Source organism: Oryx dammah, unplaced genomic scaffold, assembly GCF_014754425.2.
Source record: "Oryx dammah isolate SB20612 unplaced genomic scaffold, SCBI_Odam_1.1 HiC_scaffold_16, whole genome shotgun sequence".
Classification (NCBI taxonomy): Eukaryota; Metazoa; Chordata; class Mammalia; order Artiodactyla; family Bovidae; genus Oryx; species Oryx dammah.
In genome coordinates, this window is record NW_024070200.1 from 21600032 (window position 1) to 21620949 (window position 20918).

The following is a 20918-nucleotide window of genomic DNA, read 5'->3' on the forward strand; positions in this document are numbered from 1 at the left end:
ATCTTTTACACCAAACATTACTCGTTAGTAAACTAGATTGCAAAGGAAGGTAAAATAAAAAGTCAATTACATTTAAAAATAAGAGAGGAAAAACAAGCTTGCACTTAAAGGGTAAAATGAATGAGTAAAACAAAATACAATGATAAAAAAGATATGTTTTAAAATCAATATACAGTTGCTCAGTTGTGTCCAACTCTTTGCGACCCCATGAACCACAGCACACCAGGCCTCCCTGTCCATCACCAACTCCCAGAGTATACCCAAACTCATGTCCATTGAGTCGGTGATGCCATCCAGCCATCAAAAGGAGAAACTAAACAGATTCCAGTGAAATGAACCTGGGACAACAAATGACTCCTCTTACTATTCTGACATGTTGATCCAAATTTATTTGTACATGGAAGTACACATACAGAGTGGGTCACGTCAAAAGAGGGAATTCAAAAGGAAGGAGTTTGAAATGTGTTTAATTGTGCAACTTCCGGCCTGCTGCTTCTCAAATTGACCGACTAGGTTGGTGTAATTAATAAACCACCTTGTCATATGTTTGCATTGTTCCACCTGGTTCCAACAATGGACATAGCTATGCACTGAGAAAACCTTGACTGGGAATGATGGAGGCTCATTCTCTGGTCTTTACAAACTTTCCTGGGATTGAACTCCAGGCAGCATGAAATTGGATTTACCCTCGAGGCTGAATCCACACTGTAGCAAAGGTATTCTTCTGTATACATACACAGGGTTTGGTTTGTCACTGTTTCATCTGCATGGGAATATACTGTACACACCTTATACTCTTCTAAATCTTGCTCTAGAGTATCTCGGAAATCCCTCTAAATCAGCTGGTATAGTCCTAATTATTCTTTTATTGGCTCCATAATGCTCTAGAGTGTGAATACAACGTAATTTACTCAAACATTACTGTGAAGAAATATTTGCCCCCTCACAAAAATAAGTCCTTACACCTTGGTATTATGCTAGTGCTTTGGTTTAAGTATGCTCGAAGGAAACTTCTGCATAAGGCCTCAGCTCCGTCTACAGGGAGTGACACAAGAGGGTCACACTCCATCCCCATCCCTTCCCAAAGGGAACCTCTCCCTGGGGACAATGCCAAAATGGCCACAGGGTCATCCACCTCCACCATCGGGAAGGTAAGGACTCTTGAGTGGGACTCTAGTCGCACTGGGTTCTGAGATGTTGACAATGAGAACAGAGCCTCTAGCAAACTCCCAAAGGACATGTAGTGTGGGTAAAAAAATAAACTGATTATTTTAAGATGGTGACTTTGAAGTTTTGTCTGTTGTTGTTGTTTTTCCATAGCATAACACCCTATCTTGACTGAAACCTACGTGAGGAGAGGACTTGGAGGAGATGAGGGCCAAAAGGTAAAGAGAAGCCAGTTCACATGAACTCTTGCATACCTTTGGCTTTTGCAGGATATTTGGCTTTTATGCTGAGCACACAAGGGAAGCTATTGAAGGGTTCCAGGCAAAAAAGTAAAATAATCTGATTTCTGTTTTAACAGGATCATTATGCCATTGTTTTGAAAATCCATCAAAAAGGAATAAAGAACAGAAGCAGCAAGACCAGGAGGCTACTGCAATAACCAGTGAGAAATGACAGTATCTTGGGCAGTGTGGTTAGTAGTGGAGCAGTAGAAAGGAATATCTGCTTTGAAAAGTAGACACAATCAGCTAACACCATATACTCTCTGGAAAGTCAAATTTGGTTGGAGTCAGGAAGAACTTTTATTATTTACTGCATTGTTTGAATTTCACACTAAGCATACATTAGTTTTTTAATTTAAATAACTTGTAAAATTTAAACCAAATTTAAAAGAAAATGTGAATGATTTGGATCCCATCCAGTGCACAGATCCCATTCTAGAGAATAAGATTGCGAATGGTTTTTAATTTATTCTTATTTGTATACATATATTACATATATATATTGCTTTTGTAATAAGAAAAAAAAGGCATTATTTAAAAAAATAAAGAAAATGAAAGACAGAAATTCACACCTCATCAGGAGAGGCTTTATAAGTGGGCTTTTCTAATTAACTGAATCTATTTAATACCTAATATTCATTGCTTATAAATACACTAGGCTCTGTAAGTAGCTAAAAAAGAATACATATATATTTTAAATTATATATTTAACAACTATTCAGAAAATTAAAACTTTTTTTAAAAAATCAAGCATCTCAAACTTTAGATACCTTATTATAGGCTTCTGCTCGACAAATATAGCTTTGAATATACATAGGGTCATATCTAATAGCCTCAGAAAAATATGAAGTGGCTTCAATGTAATTATCCAGATGTAGCAGATATATGAGGCCAATATTTATATAGGCCAAAGTCATGGTTCTTTAAAAAAAAAATGACAAAGCAAAATATTCTTAGACATTTTAACTATTCCAAATGTTCTCCAATTATAAATGAACCTAATAAAATACATACAGCAATTTATTCAAGGGTTCATTCTCAGGGTTTTACTAAAGCAAAGTAAACCAATTAACTACTTTCTATTAAAAATTACAAACACCTTCATAAAATCCTTAGTAAGGAATAAACATCTGTAGGATTTATCCTAGGAATAGATTTCCTAAAGTCTTCTTGACTCTTAACAATACTTCACTCTTTTTTACTTAATCTTGACTTATCATGAATAACAAGCTTAGTTTTCCTCAAAAGCTTTTGCCTCAGTCTATGTTATATTTGCCCTGAGAAAGGGTGTGGAACAATAAGAAACAGCAAGGCTTAGGGTTAAAAATCCTCTCCACAGAGTTATTAACCCAGCTGCTTTTCTATATCAAATAAATACTGTTTTTCTCTCTTAGAATCAAACAATTTTCAATGTAGAACTTTAGGAATTGTGTTCCATGCCTCTATTTCAAAATTAAGAAACTACATATCTTTAGCCCAACTTTGTAGAAGTCCTGACCCTTTGCCTACTGCCCACTTTCTGGCTTTCTGCAACTGAAACTCACTTCTTTCTCTTCCTGACTCAAAAATATCCCAAAGAAAACCACTGCGGCCACTATGGAGCCATGCTCCATGACCTTCCTAAGTCAAGTTCCGTGTTTACCCCAAAGAAGCTAAGTAAGCAGTCTGTCCGATGGCACGAAAATGGCATAATTTGTTACCTTTCTGACAACTTCCATTTTAACGAATGCTTCTTTGGAAAGAAGGGGAATTATTTAATTAAATCCTGTTTTTACAGTCTGGTTTTCTTACTAGTGTATATAACCTTTGGTCTGTTTCTTCCTGAACCTATATTCTAATGGTATTCGCTTTTTTCTTTTGCATTACTAAACAAAATGCAGTCAGAAGTTCTAAACAGAGGATTTCCTTCCATTGAGTCATATATTGTACATTGTAATGATATACCAAGCAGAATATTTTGCCATTATTTTAGAAATAGGTGATAATTTTCCATGAACTTAACTTCGAAAAGTTCTAACCTGGTTATCCCCAAACTGCTCTTAATTACTGGTTGATTTTGTTGTCCATGAATATAAACTCCCCTCAAACCCATTCAACCCCTAAAATTTGCAGAAGCAGCTGAGGCAAACAGATGTTGAGAACAGTCCTTATTTTGGAAGTAATCTTATTTTTGGAAGTAGTATTATAATTCTAGGGTGACTTTATATTTGTCTCATTTTTACAAAGTTACTAATGATGAGGGGAGAAAGCTTTTTCTTACATTTTTGGTATTTTCTTAATTTTATACAAAAGTGAAATCAGTAAGAATGAAAAAGAAAACATACCTTTCTAGAGAAATAACGGCTTCAAAGTCACAAATTGCTAGCAACCAAAGTTTCAGATCTGCATAGAGTATGCCCCGATGTAGAAAACAACTAAGATTCTCATAGCCATCATTTATGAGAGCTTAAAAATAAACGTATATATCTAATTCAGGTTGTGAGCAAACATATCTGAGTTATATTTTACCCTATACTCCCTCCTACAGATTATTCTTATTTTTTAACATTACATAAAACAAAACATATCTATGAGTGTAATTCCTTAGTGAGTAAAAATAGTACTCACATATAAAAGTATATTTGTTTATAAATAACAATGTGATTATCCTGGTTCACAAATTCATTAGAGCTGGAAGACATCCCGGTGGTAATCCAGGTAATCTACAAATGAAAAGATTAAGGTCCACATTGCCCATGCAAACCAATCAAAGATGGGCCTAGACTCCAACCTCTGATTCACTTCAGTGAACTGCAGTCAGAAAGGTGCCATTACCCTTGATGGTCTGTTATTATCAGGTATACAGGAAAGCATCGTTACTGGCCAAACAACAGGTACAAGCCCAGACTGGAACAGACAGCAGAGGCCAGGCTTATTTATACACATAAACCAGGAAGGGCAGCTCAAAGAGACCACTCCAGTGCATACAGACCTTGGAGTTAAGGCAGGCAAGTTGACTAGGCATGTCCCAATAACAGAAGCATAGGGCACAAGTAACCTCCTCTCAGGACTCCGGGTGTGTGGGGCTCATCAGTGACCAGTCTAGTCTGTCAATCCTAAAGGAAATCAACCCTGAATATTCATTGGAAGGACTGATGCTGAAGCTGAAGCTCCAATACTTTGGCCACCTAATGCGAAGAGACAAGTCACTGGAAAAGACCTTGAGGCTGGGAAAGACTTAAGGCAGAAGAGAAGAGAGTCACAGAGAATGAGATGGTTGGATGGCATCACCAACTCAATGGGCAGCAGTCTGAACAAACTCCAGAAGACACTGACAGACAGGGAAGCCTGGTGTGCTGCAGTCCATGGGATCACAAAGAATCAGACACGATTTAGCGACTGAACAATAACCAGTCTAGAGGTCATCTCACATTTCCCCCTTAGCTTTCAAAAATATGCAGTGAATTAGATGAGATTTACACAACATATGATCTACATCTTCCAAGTTTCTCGAGCACATTCTAGTTAAAAAGGGAAAATTTTCAAAAAAAAAAAAAGATATATAATGTTCACAGTCTGGGACACAAATATTCACAGTACTATATTCTGGGAAGTATACCAAGTATAAGCAATGATCACACAGATTAAGTAATCACTTGAAGGTCATTTGGCTGCTCAGTTTACAGTATGACTGTCTAACAAGGAGAAAGTTAGCTGCAGTTTGGGTGGTTACTCTGAAAAACAGAAACATTCTCTTTAGGGGAAAAAAAAAATGTATTAGAATTACTTAACCCCTCTGTGCATCGGTTTTCTCATCAGTAAAATGGAGATGATAATAGTACCTACCTCATAGCATTATTCTGAAGAGTAATTGAGACACTCTCTATATAGCATTTAGAATAGTACCTGGAAAGTTGTGAAACGTCTAATGAATGTTAGATATTATTATTAGCTTAGAGAAATATCTTGAGGGTCCATTTAATGAAAGATAAAACTCCTTAGGCTAACCTATAGGAAAGGACTGAGGCCAAAATAAAGTTGGTCAGCTCTGAATAATCAACTGACAAGGATTTATATTATTGTGATAGCCTAGAAAAGAGGGGATGAGGAGCCCAAGACATGGAGAGGAGGGAAATATGAGAAAGCGGCTTTTAGGAAGAACAGGAAAAAAGGGGTTTGGCCAGATGGCAGATGTACAGGGCTGACAAAGAGACTAATAAAAGATGAACCTTCAGAAATATAGGTGTTTAACTTTCCATTTCAAATTATCTGTGCTAACTTTATCTAACGATCCCTAAAATATTCAGTAATAGATGGTAACCATGAGAAGTGAACTGGTGAACCAAAAGGGAGAATCAATCAGAGAGGAGTAACTAGATACAAAGATTACAAGAGAAATGAACAAGAATCCTCAGTTCCAGGAATCGCTGGCAATAGAAGGGAGGACACTAGACTCCTCTCGGCACATAGGGTGGGCTCTGAGTTATTTTATTTGCATATTCATGGGAAGGGTGACTTCAGAAGTCAGATGGACTTAGAGATATCAATAAATGATCATCTATTATTGACTTCCCTGAACAGCTGTCTATTCTCTTCCTAAGGGTCTAGGGGTTTCCTTAAGCTCTAGATTCTGCCTCATCAAGGATGTCAGGATTCTAACACTTTGCACCCAGGTTAACACAGCCATGTCTGGAGGGTTGAACCCTGGCTGGAAACAACTGGACACTGTTTACTGAGCACTTATTCTCTGTACAGAATTGTGCTGGACATACTTGTGGACCAAGAATGTACTGGTACAGAGTGAGGTGGAAATGGCCACTTTTAGCTGTTGGCATCCTCTTACCGAGGATTCCCATTTTCAGTTTAAGGGTTACAAAACTCCAAATTTGACTAATCCATCAGCTGGGCCTATGGAGTGGGACTCATCCCACCAGGAAAATTTACTATCATTTTAGCAAGATGACTAGGAAATAGGCCTAGATTTCCAGAAATAGCCTCAGAAGTTCATATATAGAAAGAGATTTCTTTGATATGATATTCTCTCTTTGTCACTGTTATACACACGTAAACACACACACAATCACACACACTAAAAGGGAATATTAGAAACACTTTTAGCTAAACTATTATAGTTTACAAATATAAACAAACACGTGCTATATAAACATACATAGTGTGTATATATATATATATATATATATAACCATACAATAATACACATATTACATTAGTCATCCCACATTAGTATCCCACTCCATGAAAGTGAGCTGCTGAACCCAGATTAAATCCCCATATATGTGCCATTGAAGGTGAAGTACCTGAAACACTATAATCCTGTAGCGCTCTAAGAGGGTTACTCTTCCTAAATAAGCAGGCTCTATAATACAATGCTAACCAGTTATTAGGATCTAAGTGAACTGCAATAGAAAGATCTTGAACTGCTTGCTTATAAAAGTTTCGTTTAAAATATGCTCTCCCTCGGTACATCCTAGAAAAAGAGAAAAATTCATTTTAACATGTACAGAAAAATATAAATTTTCTCTTTTTGGCAAACCTATACAACTAATTTTATACCTGAATAACAATTGGTGGTTATTTCCCTTTGCTTCTGAGGAAAGTTTAATCATAGTGTTAACAGCAAAAGAGATAAAACCTTTTTATAAATAAATATATATAATAAAATGCTAATATTAATAATGTTATATATTAATTGTATGCTTATGAATTTATTATATTTCTTACATCTATCAGAGAGGTGTGTCAATAAAAAAAAATGAAATACCAAAGATACACCCAAATAAATGGGAGATTTCTCTATCTACACGCATTAAAGATATTGCATCAGTTTCATGAGTTGAATTCTTTCTCCACTAATTTCTGACTTCAGTTCCTAAATTTTCATTGACCTCGATCAATGCTGAAAATCTCATCTTCAATCAATTAATAATGTAAAGCAAATCAGCTTTTATAACTAAAATAAAAAAGGCAATTAAGGAAAAACAGGAAGAATTAGCTACTAGGCTGCCTGCTCTGAAGAAGTTAAACCCAGGGGGAGGAAAAGAGATGCTCAAGAAGGTTATAATAGGAAAATAATGATAATTTGAAATAAAGAGGGCAGCCAGTAACAGAGGCCTTTCAGAAGCACCAAGACTCAGGATATTTTATACTGGAGCAAAATATTTTTTACCCCACACATAAAAAAATGTCTTATGTACCTTTTAATAAACATAAAATCTTACATTTATTTTTAATAATTTCTATTTGTTAAAGAATATTAATTAACTTTTAAGTCTACATATGATTCTGAACTTAAAATCTTACAGAATAAATCTTTAGTAATATTTTTTGTAGGATGTCATCTACAATGTGTTTGAAGAATTAAGTTATATCAGTTCTTCAAAAATACTGACATTCGCATCTGTTGCTTCTTTCATTTCCACTGCCTCAATACTGAAGATTCTCATCAGATCACACCTAGGCTCCTATTTTATCCCATTCCTGTCTCTAGAGTGCTAAGATTTGATCATCAGATAATAAAGATCAAGGGGACCTTCCCCCCCCAGGGATTGAACCTGCATCTCCTGCGTCTCTTGACTGCAGGCAGATTCTTTACCAGTGAGCCACCAGGGAAGTCCTTTCTATAAGTAATTCCCTTCAAGTCAAGAAGCAGACAACCAGAATAGAACAATAACTAGGGAAGAATTTTTAAAGAGCTTCAAAAAAGTTTGCCCTCTCTTCAAATGGCTGCAAGGTGAGATAGTTTTATAATTAAATTATTTCAAACTTTCAAAGAACAAAAATTATCCTATCCTAAAGGACATATTTCTAAGAAAAGAAAAAGATAAAAGACTTAGTTCATTTTGAGAAAGTAGCCAGTTCCTGAAATCAAAATCTGACTATATGAAATCAGTAAACAATTTTACTATGAATATAGATGAAAATTTTAAAAATTTAAAAGACAAATTCAGTATAGTTTAATAACATTCAGTATAAAAATATATGACGACCAAGAGCTTTCAAAATTAGAAGGCCTATTACCATGAAACTCATATAAATAGATCATAGGAAAAAATTTAAACAGAAAAAAAAAATTCCCTTAAAATAAAGAATAAATGGCTTAAAAATTAAAACTGCAATGTTTGTTGGCAAAAGCCAAAGTCACTTTCATTAATTTCAAGGAATAAAGACTATTTTATCACTAATGTTATAATAAGGTTAAAGTTGATGCAATGATAAAAAGAGCTGGGAGATTGGAGTAGACCAAAATAGGTAGAATAAGAACTCTAAAACTCCACTTTTCCACAAAAGCAATGAATAAGATGGCAAAAACTGTCAGAATCAATTTTTTGGAACTCTGAAATCTAATTAAAAACAGAACAACCAGGGAAATGCTTAATAAAGGAGGACAAACTGCTGAATTTTGGTAAGGGACCTCTGTGGTGTTCTAGCTCACCCTGTATTTCCCTCCTCAATTTCCCAGGCCCATGGTGGCCTTCAAGACAACCATCTGCCTTCCTGGTGAGGGTTACTAGTACCAGAGGGAACAACACAAATCTTATTCTCAAAGAACTGTAGCTGTGTATTTTGACCTGTCTGCTGGATAGATCACTGAAAGACTGGCTCAAATGTTTCCCTCTGTTTTGACTGCCTTAGAGCTTTCTGGGGGCTGATGTGACTTCCTGGAAGGTATTTATCAAAAGCACTTAAAGGCAAATGTATTAGCAGCTGCCACTTGAGGCAAGGGATAACAGTCCAGACAAGCAACAAACTAACCAAAAACTCTGGGATGAAAGAAGCTGGAAAAGGAGATACCAGAGGGGTGAGGCCTTTAGAAAGTTTCTACATATTGCAGAAAATCTAAAAGCCACATGAAAACCCAAGGCTGGAAGCCTGCACAGAAAAGACCTGAGCTCTCACCTCTGATTAATTCAGGCTCTGCGCAAGCAGGACACAAAAGCTCAGTCACTGAAGTCATCTGGACAAGCACTGAAAGAGTGCCTCATCAGAGCCAATCTGCAAAGATTGAGAGACTTCTTTTGTTTGATTGGTTGGTTTCTTCCAGGAGATTAAGAAAGTCTCAGTCAAATCACAGCTAACAATCAAGCTAACAGAAAAGAGACCTAAATACCCACGCATAACAAAGAATACACACTTTTAAAAATCTGTTCAGAAAAGTCACTAAACAAACCACATGAATGACAAGAAGCAGCAGCAACAAACCCTGAAAGTTGAGTGGATGAAAATATCCTAAAGTGCTATATTATAATATCCAAAGTGACTACTTTTCAACAAAAAATTACAAGCAATGCAAATAAATATATGACCCATTCACAGTATAAAAAGAAATTAATAGAAATCATCCCTGAGGGTGTCCAGACATCAGACAGACTTATATTCAACTATCTTAGTCAGTCAATCAGTTCAGTCGCTCAGTCGTTTCCGACTCTTTGAGACCCCAAGAACAATAGCACACCAGGCCTCCCTGTCCATCACCAACTCCCGGAGTTTACCCAAACTCATGTCCATTGAGTCGGTGATGCCATCTAACCATCTCATCCTCTGTTATCCCTTCTCCTCCTGCCTTCAATCCTTCCCAACATCAGGGTCTTTTCAAATGAGTCAGCTCTTCGTATCAGGTGGCCAAAGTATTGGAGTTTCAACATCAGTCCTTCCAATGAACACCCAGGACTGATTTCCTTTAGGATGGACTGGTTGGATCTCCTTGCAGTCCAAGGGACTCTCAAAGGAGTCTTCTCCAATACCTCAGTTAAAAAGCATCAATTCTTCTGCACTCAGCCCTCTGTATAGTCCAACTCTCACATCTATACATGACTATTGGAAAAACCAGAGCCTTGACTAGATGGGCCTTTGTTGGCAAAGTAATGTCTCTACTTTTCAATATGCTATCTAGGTTGGTCATAACTTTCCTTCCAAGGAGTAAGCATCTTTTAATTTCATGGCTGCAATCACCATCTGCACTGATTCTGGAGCCCAAAGAAATAAAGTCAGCCACTGTTTCCACTGTTTCCTCATCTATTTGCCATGAAGTGATGGGACCAGATGCCATGATCTTAGCTTTCTGAATGTTGAGCTTTAAGCCAACTTTTTCACTTTCCTCTTTCAAGAGGCTCGTTAGTTCTTCTTCACTTTCTGCCATAAGGGTGGTGTCATCTGCATATCTGAGGCTATTGATATTTCTCCCAGCAATCTTGATTCCAGCTTGTGCTTCATCCAGCCCAGCGTTTCTCATGATGCACTCTGCATATAAGTTAAATAAGCAGGGTGACAATATACAGCCTTGATGTACTCCTTTTCCTATCTGGAACCAGTCTGTTGTTCCATGTCCAGTTCTAAATGTTGCTTCCAGACCTGAATCCAGGTTTCTCAAGAGGCAGGTCAGGTGGTCTGGTATTCCCATCTCTTTCAGAATTTTCCACAGTTTATTGTGATTCGCACAGTCAAAGGGCTTAGCATAGTCAATAAAGCAGAAATAGATGTTTTTCTGGAACTTTCTTCCTTTTTCGATGATCCAGAGGATGTTGGCAATTTGATCTCTGGTTCCTCTGCCTTTCCTAAAACCAGCTTGAACATCTGGAAGTCCATGGTTCACATATTGCTGAAGCCCAACCTGGAAAATTTTGAGCATTACTTTACTAGCATGCAGTGGCTGTGCTTTGCTGGAGGAGCTGTGAAGAGATACCCCACGTCCAAGGTAAGAGAAACCCAAGTAAGACAGTAGGCACTGAGAGGGGGCATCAGAGGGCAGACAGACTGAAACCACAATCACAGACAGCTAGCCAATCTGATCACACAGACCACAGCTTGTCTAACTCAATGAAACTAAGCCATGCCATGTGGGGCCACCCAAGACAGACAGGTCATGGTGGAGAGGTCTGACAGAATGTGGGCCACTGGAGAAGGGAATGGCAAACCACTTCAGTATTCTTGCTTTGAGAACCCCATGAACAGTATGAGAAGGCAGAAAGATAGGACACTGAAAGATGAACTCCCCAGGTCGGTAGGTGCCCAATATGCTACTAGAGATCAGTGGAGAAATATCTCCAGAAACAATGAAGGGATGGAGCCAAAGCAAAAACAAAACCCAGTTGTGGATGGGACTGGTGATAGAAGAAAGGTCCGATGCTGTAAAGAGAAATATTGCATAGGAACCTGGAACGTTAGTTCCATGAATCAAGGGAAATTGGAAGTGGTCAAACAAGAGATGGCAAAAGTGAACATCGACATTCTAGGAATCAGCAAACTAAGATGGACTGGAATGGGTGAATTTATCTCAGATGACCATTATATCTACTACTGTGGGCAGGAATCCCTTAGCAGAAATGGAGTAGCCACCATAGTCAACAAAAAATCTGAAACGCAGTACTTGGATGCAATCTCAAAAATGATAGAATGATCTCTATTCATTTCCAAGGCAAACCATTAAATATCACAGTAATCCAAGTCTATGCCCCAACCAGTAACACTGAAGAACCTGATGTTGAACAGTTCTATGAAGATCTCCAAGACCTTTTAGAACTAACACCCAAAAAAGATGTCCTTTTCATTATAGGAGATGGGAATGCAAAAGTGGGAAGTCAAGAAATACCTGGAGTAACAGGTAAATTTGGCCTTGGAGTACAGAATGAAGTAGGTCAAAGGTTAATAGAGTTTTGCCAAGAGAACGCATTGGTCATAGCAAACACCTTCTTCCAACAACACAAGAGAAGACTCTACACATGGACATAACCAGATGGTCAACACTGACATCAGACTGATTATATTCTTTGCAGCCAAAGATGGAGAAGTTCTATATAGTCAGCAAAAACAAGACTGGGAGCTGACTGTGGCTCAGATCATGAACTCCTTATTGCCAAATTCAGACTTCAATTGAAGAAAGTGGGGGAAACCACTAGATCATTCAGGTATGACCTAAATCAAATCCCTTATGATTATACAGTGGAAGTGAGAAATAGATTTAAGGGACTAGATCTGATAGACAGAATGCCTGATGAATTATGAATGGAGGTTCGTGACATTGTACAGGAGACAGGGATCAAGACCATCCCCATGGAAAAGAAATGCAAAAAAGCAAAATGGCTGTCTGAGGAGGCCTTACAAATAGCTGTGAAAAGAAGAGAAGCAAAAAGCAAAGGAGAAAAGGAAAGATATACCCATTTGAATGCAGAGTTCCAAAGAATAGCAAGGAGAGATTAGAAAGCCTTCTTCAGTGATCAATGCAAAGAAATAGAGGAAAATAATAGAACAGGAAAGACTAGAGATCTCTTCAAGAAACTTAGAGATAGAAGGGAACATTTCATGCAAAGATGGGCTCAATAAAGAACAGAAATGGTATGAACCTAACAGAAGCAGAAGATACTAAGAAGAGTTGGCAAGAATACACAGAAGAACTGTACAAAAAAGGATCTTCAGATAATCACAATGGTGTAATCACTCTCCTAGAGCCAGACATCCTGGAATGTCAAGTCAAGTGGGCCTAGGAAGCATCACTACAAACAAAGCTAGTGGAGGTTGGAATTCCAGTTGAGCTATTTCAAATCCTGAAAGATGATGCTGTCAAAGTGCTGCACTCAATATGTCAGCAAATTTGGGAAACTCAGCAGCAGTGGCCACAGAACTGGAAAAGGTCAGTTTTCATTCCAATCCCAATGAAAGGCAATGCCAAAGAATGCTCAAACTACTGCACAATTGTACTCGTCTCACATGCTAGTAAAGTAATGCTCAACTATCTTAAATATGTTCAAATAGCTCAAAGAAACTATAAATAAAGAACTAAAAGAAACTAGGAGGATGATATCTCAACACATAGAGGTATTGTTGACTTAAGAAATGTTCACAGCGTATAAGTTGACAGTTATGTTTTATTCAGTAGGATTTTTTAGGACTTCAGGGTTTATTCAAGCTCAAGTAACCTTAAGAGAAGTGCTCTGAGGAGGTGAGGGGTTGGGGGAAGTTTATATAGAAGTTTTGCAACAAAGAGCAGGTGGTCTTAATGTTAAAAGATTATTATAAATTAAAGGAAAACCAGATATATTAAGTTAAGGAATTTATCACTTCTCTATATATGGAAAGATGCAAAAAAATAGAGAGCCAATGAGAATTTGCTGTACTGTATGAGGCAGGGAGCTCAAATCCAATGTGACAACCTAGAGGGGTGGGATGGGGTGGGAGGTGGGAGGGAGGTTCAAGACAGAGAGGTTATATGTATACCTATGGTTGATTCATGTTGATGTATGGCAGAAACCTACACAACATTGTAGAGCAATTATACTCCCGTTAAATAGAAGTAAGTTTTTAAAATATATTTTTTTAAAGTTTAGCTAGATTGTTATATTGCAAGGTTAATATACATTTATCAACTGCATTTCTATACACCAGCAACAAAAAGTTTATAATAAAATTATACTAAAGTAGTATCTAAAATAAAACTAAGCAATATTGAATATATAGGACTAAAGAAAAAGATATACATAAGGCTTCTTTACAGAAATTATGAAATATTATTGAGTAAAGGGAATGAAGACATTAAAAAAATTATCATAGGCATACATGAAAAGATTCAATATTGTTAGGATGTTAAATTTTGCCCTGCTGCTCTATAAATTCATTGCAACCCCAATCGAAATACAAATGAATTACCACGGAAGTTAACATGCTGATTCTGCTAACTTAAACCACACAAAACTGTGAAACTTTACTATTCTAATCAATAACGAAGTCAATTTTCATATAGTTTGCATGCCTGCTTAGTCAGTCAGTCATGTCCGATTCTTTGCAACCTCAAGGACTGTAGCCCACACCAGGCTCCTCTGTGCATGGGGATTCTCCAGGCAAGAATACTGAAGTGGGTTGCCATGCCCTCCTCCAGGGGATCTTCCCAACCCAGGGATCAAACCCAGATCTCCTGCAATACAGGCGAATTCTGTAACATCTGAGCCACCAGGGAAATCTAAGAATAGCCTGTCCTTCTCCAGGGGAACTTCCCAACCCAGGAACTGACCCAGGGTCTCCTGTATTGCAGGCAGATTCTTTACCAGCTGAGCTATAAGGAAAGACCTTCATATAGTTTAACCCCATTCAATGGGTTTGGAAATGCAAACTAGCCAAGGGAAGCTCTGACAATTTTAAAAGATCAAAAGAACTGTTCTACTGGATTTCATGACTTACTATGAAACCATAGTATTTAAGATAGAATAGTATTGGTGCAAAGGTAGATTTTTTTTAAAACCCCCAAAATAGGGACTTCCCTAGCAATCCCATGGTGAAGACTTCACCTTCCAGTGTAGGGGGTGGCGGTTCAATTCCTGGTCGGGGAGCTAAGATCCCTCATGCCTTGTGGCCAAAAACTCAAATTATAAAAAACCAGAAGCAACACTGTAACAAATTCAATAAACCTTTAAAAGCGGTCCATAGCAAAAAAAAAAAAAAAAAACCCTCAAAATAGAAAGAAGGACTAAGAAAGAGATCCACCCATACCTGGATCTTCATTTCCTACAAAGCTAACACTATAGAGCAATGGGAAAGTGACAGGCATTTTATTAAATGTTGCTGGGAAAATTGAATATGCATACAGAAAAAATGAAATTTGTTCTCTGCTTCAGAGCATATGCAAAAATTGATTCTAGGTATACTGTAAATCTAACTTTAAAGGCAAAATAATAAACTTTCTAGAAGATCGGACAGGAGAATATCTACATGACATAAAAGTAGGAAAAACTTACTTCTAATAAAGACAGATAAAGCACTAACCTTGAAGAAAAAAATGTTATTCAGTCAGATTATATTGTATTACATTTAAAAACTATTTACCAAAAGATAGTATTTAAGGAGGGCAATGACAATCCAGAGCCAGAAAAAAATAATTGCTATAAATATAACCAAAGGGCTCATATAAAGAATATGTTTTCATTCATACAAATTAATAAAGAAAAAAGACCAACAACACAAAAGGTATGGATGACAAGAAAAAGAAAATCCAAATGGTTAGTAAACATTAGTAATGAAGAAAATGAAAATTCAAACTAAATAAGATAATTACTTCATACCCACTAGGATGGCTAAAATTTGAAAGTACCCAGTGCTGGTGTGGAGCCTCCACAACTACTGGGAGTACAACCAGCTTGCAAAATTAGTTTGGTGCTACAGCTGAACAATTGTATATCCTATGAATTGGGCATAGGAATGCAGGTATCCACTCCTACTTGTATACCCAATCAGTTCAGTTCAGTTCAGTGGCTCAGTCGTGTCCGACTCTTTGCGACCCCATGAATCGCAGCATGCCAGGCCTCCCTGTCTATCACCAACTCCCGGAGTTCACTCAGACTCATGTCCATCAAGTCAGTGATGCCATCCAGCCATCTCATCCTCTGTCGTCCCCTTCTCCTCCTGCCCCCAATCCCTCCCAGCATGAAAGTCTTTTCCAATGAGTCAACTCTTCGCATGAGGTGGCCAAAGTATTGGAGTTTCAGCTTTAGCATCATTCCTTCCAAAGAAATCCCAGAGTTGATCTCCTTCAGAATGGACTGGTTGGATCTCCTTGCAGTCCAAGGGACTCTCAAGAGTCTTCTCCAACACCACAGTTCAAAAGCATCAATTCTTTGGCACTCAGCTTTCTTCACAGTCCAACTCTCACATCCATACATGACTACTGGAAAAACCCAGCAAAGTAATGTCTCTGCTTTTGAATATGCTATCTAGGTTGATCATAACTTTCCTTCCAAGGAGTAAGCGTCTTTTAATTTCATGGCTGCAATCACCATCTGCAGTGATTTTGGAGCCCCAAAAAATAAAGTCTGACACTGTTTCCACTGTGTCCCCATTTACCCAATAGATATGCACATTATGTGTGTCATGTACAATAATGGCGAATGAAACCATATTTTAATTCATCAGTAGAATGGATAAATAAACTGTAATATATTCATGTCACTGAATACTATACAAAAATTAAAATGAACAAACTGGAGCCACATGTACTAATACATAATATTCAATGAAATAATCTAGAGATGAAAGAATACTACCTTACAATTTTATTTATATAAAGTTCAAGAAAACAGAAAAACTAAACTAAGAATGTTTAGGGACACATGCTTGTGTGTTGAAACTATAAAGAAATGTTAAGTCAGGACAGTAGTTACCTTCTCAGAGAGGCAAAGGCACAAGGAGGTGTGCTAGAAATGTTTCTTGAGCTGGTGGTGGTTACATAAGCATTTACATTGTGATGTCTTTATACTTTGTGTCTTTTTGAATGCATACTTTATTTTACTATAACAATGCTGCTGCTGCTGTTAAGTCGCTTCAGTCATGTCTGACTCTGTGCGACCCCACAGACCGCAGCCCACCAGGCTCCCATCCCTGGGGTTCTCCAGGCAAGAACACTGGAGTGGGTTGCGATTTCCTTCTCCAATGCATGAAAGTGAAAGGTGAAAGTGAAATCGCTCAGTCATGTTTGACTCTTCATGACCCCGTGGACTGCAGCCCACCAGGCTCCTCCATCCATGGGATTTTCCAGGCTAGAGTACTGGAGTGGGGTGCCACTGCCTTCTCTGATAACAATGCTAACAGATGACAAATAGGTATGACTATATAAACATTGTAAGCCTCCTCAAAACTAAATTTTGATTAAAAGAAAAACAACAAAATGGAAACGAATTATGCACAATCAGGTTGGATGAACAAAGTTTAATATCCAAGTTACAACAAGAAAGAATGGAAATCTATGTCAACAGTTCTCTGTACTGAATAAATACAGATATGAAAAGAAATCCAAAGCAACGAAATACAGGTCAATATTTTTAAAAATCGATAATGTAACTCGTCTTTAGAAAATGCAAATGAAACAACTCTAAATTATCACTTTTATGCCTTTTAGGTTGAAATACTCACTACTCAGGGTATAGGTAAAGAGCTTCATACACTAGTAGGTCTAAAAATAGATTCACTATTTTAAAGGGCTGTCTGATGTATTTCAAACAATTTTCTTTCCTGAGAGCATATTTTAAATATTTTTTCAAAAACCGTATCTAAAATAATTCTTACCTTGCTTGAGAATTTTGGGGATCTATATTTAACAAGGCTGTAAAATCTTGTTCAGCAGCAATCCAGTTTTCATTTTCATAGTAGAACATCCCACGTTTAAATAATGCATCTGTTCTTTTGGGATCATAAAAGATACACTACATGGGGCAGGGGGAGGAGGGAAGTCACAAAAACATATCATATTATGAAAAAAATAAGCAAGAAAAGTATATAATTCCACAGGAAATTAAATAACTACTACCCTGTTTTTAACTTCAGATTACATAAAAACAAACTAAGATGCCAAAAGTTCCAGATTTGCATGCAAAGACCATGCCTTTAAGGAAATCCATTTGTCATCAAATTCTAGAAAGGGGAGGTTATATTAAAAACAAAAACAAAATCCAGCACATATAAGAAGCCAAGGTTTCTTCCCGCCAAAGTTTTTATTAATAAAACATCATAAGTAATTATTCAACTAGAGTAGGATTGGATTATATTGAATCCATCATAGCATTTTATTCCAATTAAAGGTGACACATATTAGACTACATTAAGGCTGACTCAATGAAATCAAATATGGGTTAATTTAGCCCCTAAAATGGAGAAAGGAAATGAATTGGTAATGGCATCGCTCATTCATTTCACACTGATAAAGAAGACAATAAACAGACTAAATCATTGTAAACTCAGTTGTAAAGTTCCTTGCCTATTGATAGTAGAGGGGAAATTGAAGCACAGCAATTATGAAATATTTTTAAAAGAGGAAAAAACACACTAATGATTTTGATGGTTGACCTCAAGTCACTGCATTAGTCAATTTTTAAACTATTAATATCAGTGCTAGATAAAGGAAATGATCATAAAAGATATTTTAACAACTTTAATATCTTCAAAAGAGACTTGTGTTCACTTCTATTCAAGAAGTTACCAAGTTATAATAATATTCTCTTGAAGCAAAAGAATGTCAAGTGTGTGGCTAACCATTATAAATTAAGAAACAGAGTAGTTGGGAAAATGAAAAGTTTAAACTGTTTAAATTTAAACTGTTTAAATAACTTCTAAGTTGTACTAAGAACTAGAATTTAGAATTAAAACTCAGAAGTTCAAGGTTACAATTCTGCTGCAATCAGTGGAATATCTGCCTGACTATAGACTCAGAACATAGGCTAGCAAAAATTCACTCCCTCAAGGGGTTCTCTGATATCTCCCAATCAAATATAAATTGCCCCCTATCATCAATAAATATTTCATTTACTAAAGGGAAAGGAAAAGAGGGAAGATAAACCCATTTGAATGCAGAGTTCCAAAGAATAACAAGGAGAGATAAGAAAGCCTTCCTCAGTGATCAATGCAAAGAAAGAGGAAAACAATAGAATGGGAAGGACTAGAGGTTTCTTCAAGAAAATCAGAGATACCTTGGGGACATTTCATGCAAAGATGGGCTCAATAAAGGACAGAAATGGTATGAACCTAACAGAAGTAAAAGATATTAAGAAGAGGTGGCAAGAATACACAGAACTGTGCAAAAAATATCTTCACAACCCAGATAAGCACGATGGTGTGATCACTCACCTAGAGCCAGACATTCTGGAATGGAAAGTCAAATGGGCCTTAGGAAGCATCCCTACGAACAAAGCTAATGGAGGTGATGGAATTCCAGTAGAGCTATTTCAAATCCTAAAAGATGATGTTTTGAAAGTGCTGCACTCAATATGCCAGCAACTTTGGAAAACTCAGCAGTGGCCACAGGACTGGAAAAGGTCAGTTTTCATTCCAATCCCAAAGAAAGGCAATGCCAAAGAATGCTCAAACTACCACACAATTGCACTATTTCACACGCTAGCAAAGTAATGCTCAAAATTCTCCAAGCCAGGCTTCAATAGTATGTGAACTGTAAACTTCCAGATGTTCAACCTGGATTTAGAAAAGCCAAGAGGAACCAGAGATCAAATTGCCAACATCCACTGTATCATGGAAAAAGCAAGAGAGTTCCAGAAAAACATCTATTTCTTCTTTATTGACTATGCCAAAGCCTTTGACTGTATGGATCACAATAAACCGTGGGAAATTCTTCAAGAGATGGGAATACCAGACCACCTGACCTGCCTCCTGAGAAATCTGTATGCAGGTCAAGAAGCAACAGTTAGAACTGAACATGGAACAACAGACTGGTTCCAAATCGGGAAACAAGTACGTCAAGGCTGTATATTGTCACCTTGCTTATTTAACTTATATGCAGAGTACATCATGAGAAACACTGGGCTGGAGGAAGCACAGGCTGGAATCAAGATTGCTGGGAGAAATATCAATAACCTCAGATATGCAGATGACACCACCCTTATGGCAGAAAGTGAAGAACTAAAGAGTCTGTTGATGAAAGTGAAAGAGGAAAGTGAAAAAGTTGGCTTAAAACTCAACATCCAGAAAACTCAGATCATGGCATCTGGTCCCATCACTTCATAGCAAATAGATGGGGAAGCAATGGAAACAGTGACAGACTTTAATTTTGGGGGCTCCAAAATCACTGCAGATGGTGACTATAGCCATGAAATTAAAAGACGCTTGCTCCTTGGAAGAAAGCTATGATCAACCTAGACAGCATGTTAAAAAGCAGAGACACTACTTTGCCAACAAAGCTCCCTCTAGTCAAAGCTATGGTTTTCCCAGTAGTCATGTATGGATGTGAGAGTTAGACTATAAAGAAAGCTGAGCACCAAAGAATTGATGCTTTTGAACTGTATTGTTGGAAAAGACTCTTGAGAGTCCCTTGGACTGCGGAGATTGAACTAGCCTATCCTAAAGGAAATCAGTCCTGATATTCATTGGAAGGACCGATGCTAAAGCTGAAACTCCAATTCTTTGGCCACCTGATGCAAAGAACTGACTCATTAGAAAAGACTCTGATGCTGGGAAAGATTGAGGACAGAAGGAGAAGGGTATGACAGAGGATGAGATGTTTGGATGGCATCACTGACTCAATGGACATGAGTTTGAGTAAGCTCTGGGAGTTACTGATGGAGAGGGAAGCCTGGAGTGCTGTAGTCCATGGGGTTGCAAAGAATCGGACATGACTGAGCAACTAAACAGAACTGATCATCTTTATTTCCATCACAGCATTCATCACAATTAGTAATTATATATTAGTATATATATTTATTTATTTAATATTTGTTCTTTATACTATAGGCTCCATGTAAGCATGAAACATGTCTGTTTTATTCACCAAAATTTATCGATTTTATTACCCAGTGCCTTAGGCAATAAATATTTGTGAGTGAATGAATGGATGAATGAATGAATGAGCCAGTAAGCAGTCTTTGAAAGCAGATAGGTTTACTGCAGGAGAAAATCACCAGATCTCAGCGTCAAGAAGTAGAAAATTATTTTCTCCACTGAATAGAAGAAGCACTCTTCAAAGGTTTCTTTATTCACTGCTTCATAATCCAAAAG

General features: G+C 37.3%; 1 protein-coding gene across 1 annotated transcript in view; it reads right to left on the bottom strand.

Annotated features, from left to right (window-relative positions):
• TTC6 (tetratricopeptide repeat domain 6) overlaps positions 1-20918 on the bottom strand; it is a 205036-nt gene that overhangs the window by 69288 nt on the left and 114830 nt on the right. Inside the window, exons 15-18 of the mRNA XM_040257100.1 lie at positions 17487-17623; positions 6746-6915; positions 3773-3893; positions 2219-2369 (exon numbers count right to left, since the gene is read on the bottom strand). Of these exons, the coding sequence (XP_040113034.1) occupies positions 2219-2369; positions 3773-3893; positions 6746-6915; positions 17487-17623 (579 nt within the window). The remainder of the gene's footprint in view (positions 1-2218; positions 2370-3772; positions 3894-6745; positions 6916-17486; positions 17624-20918) is intronic.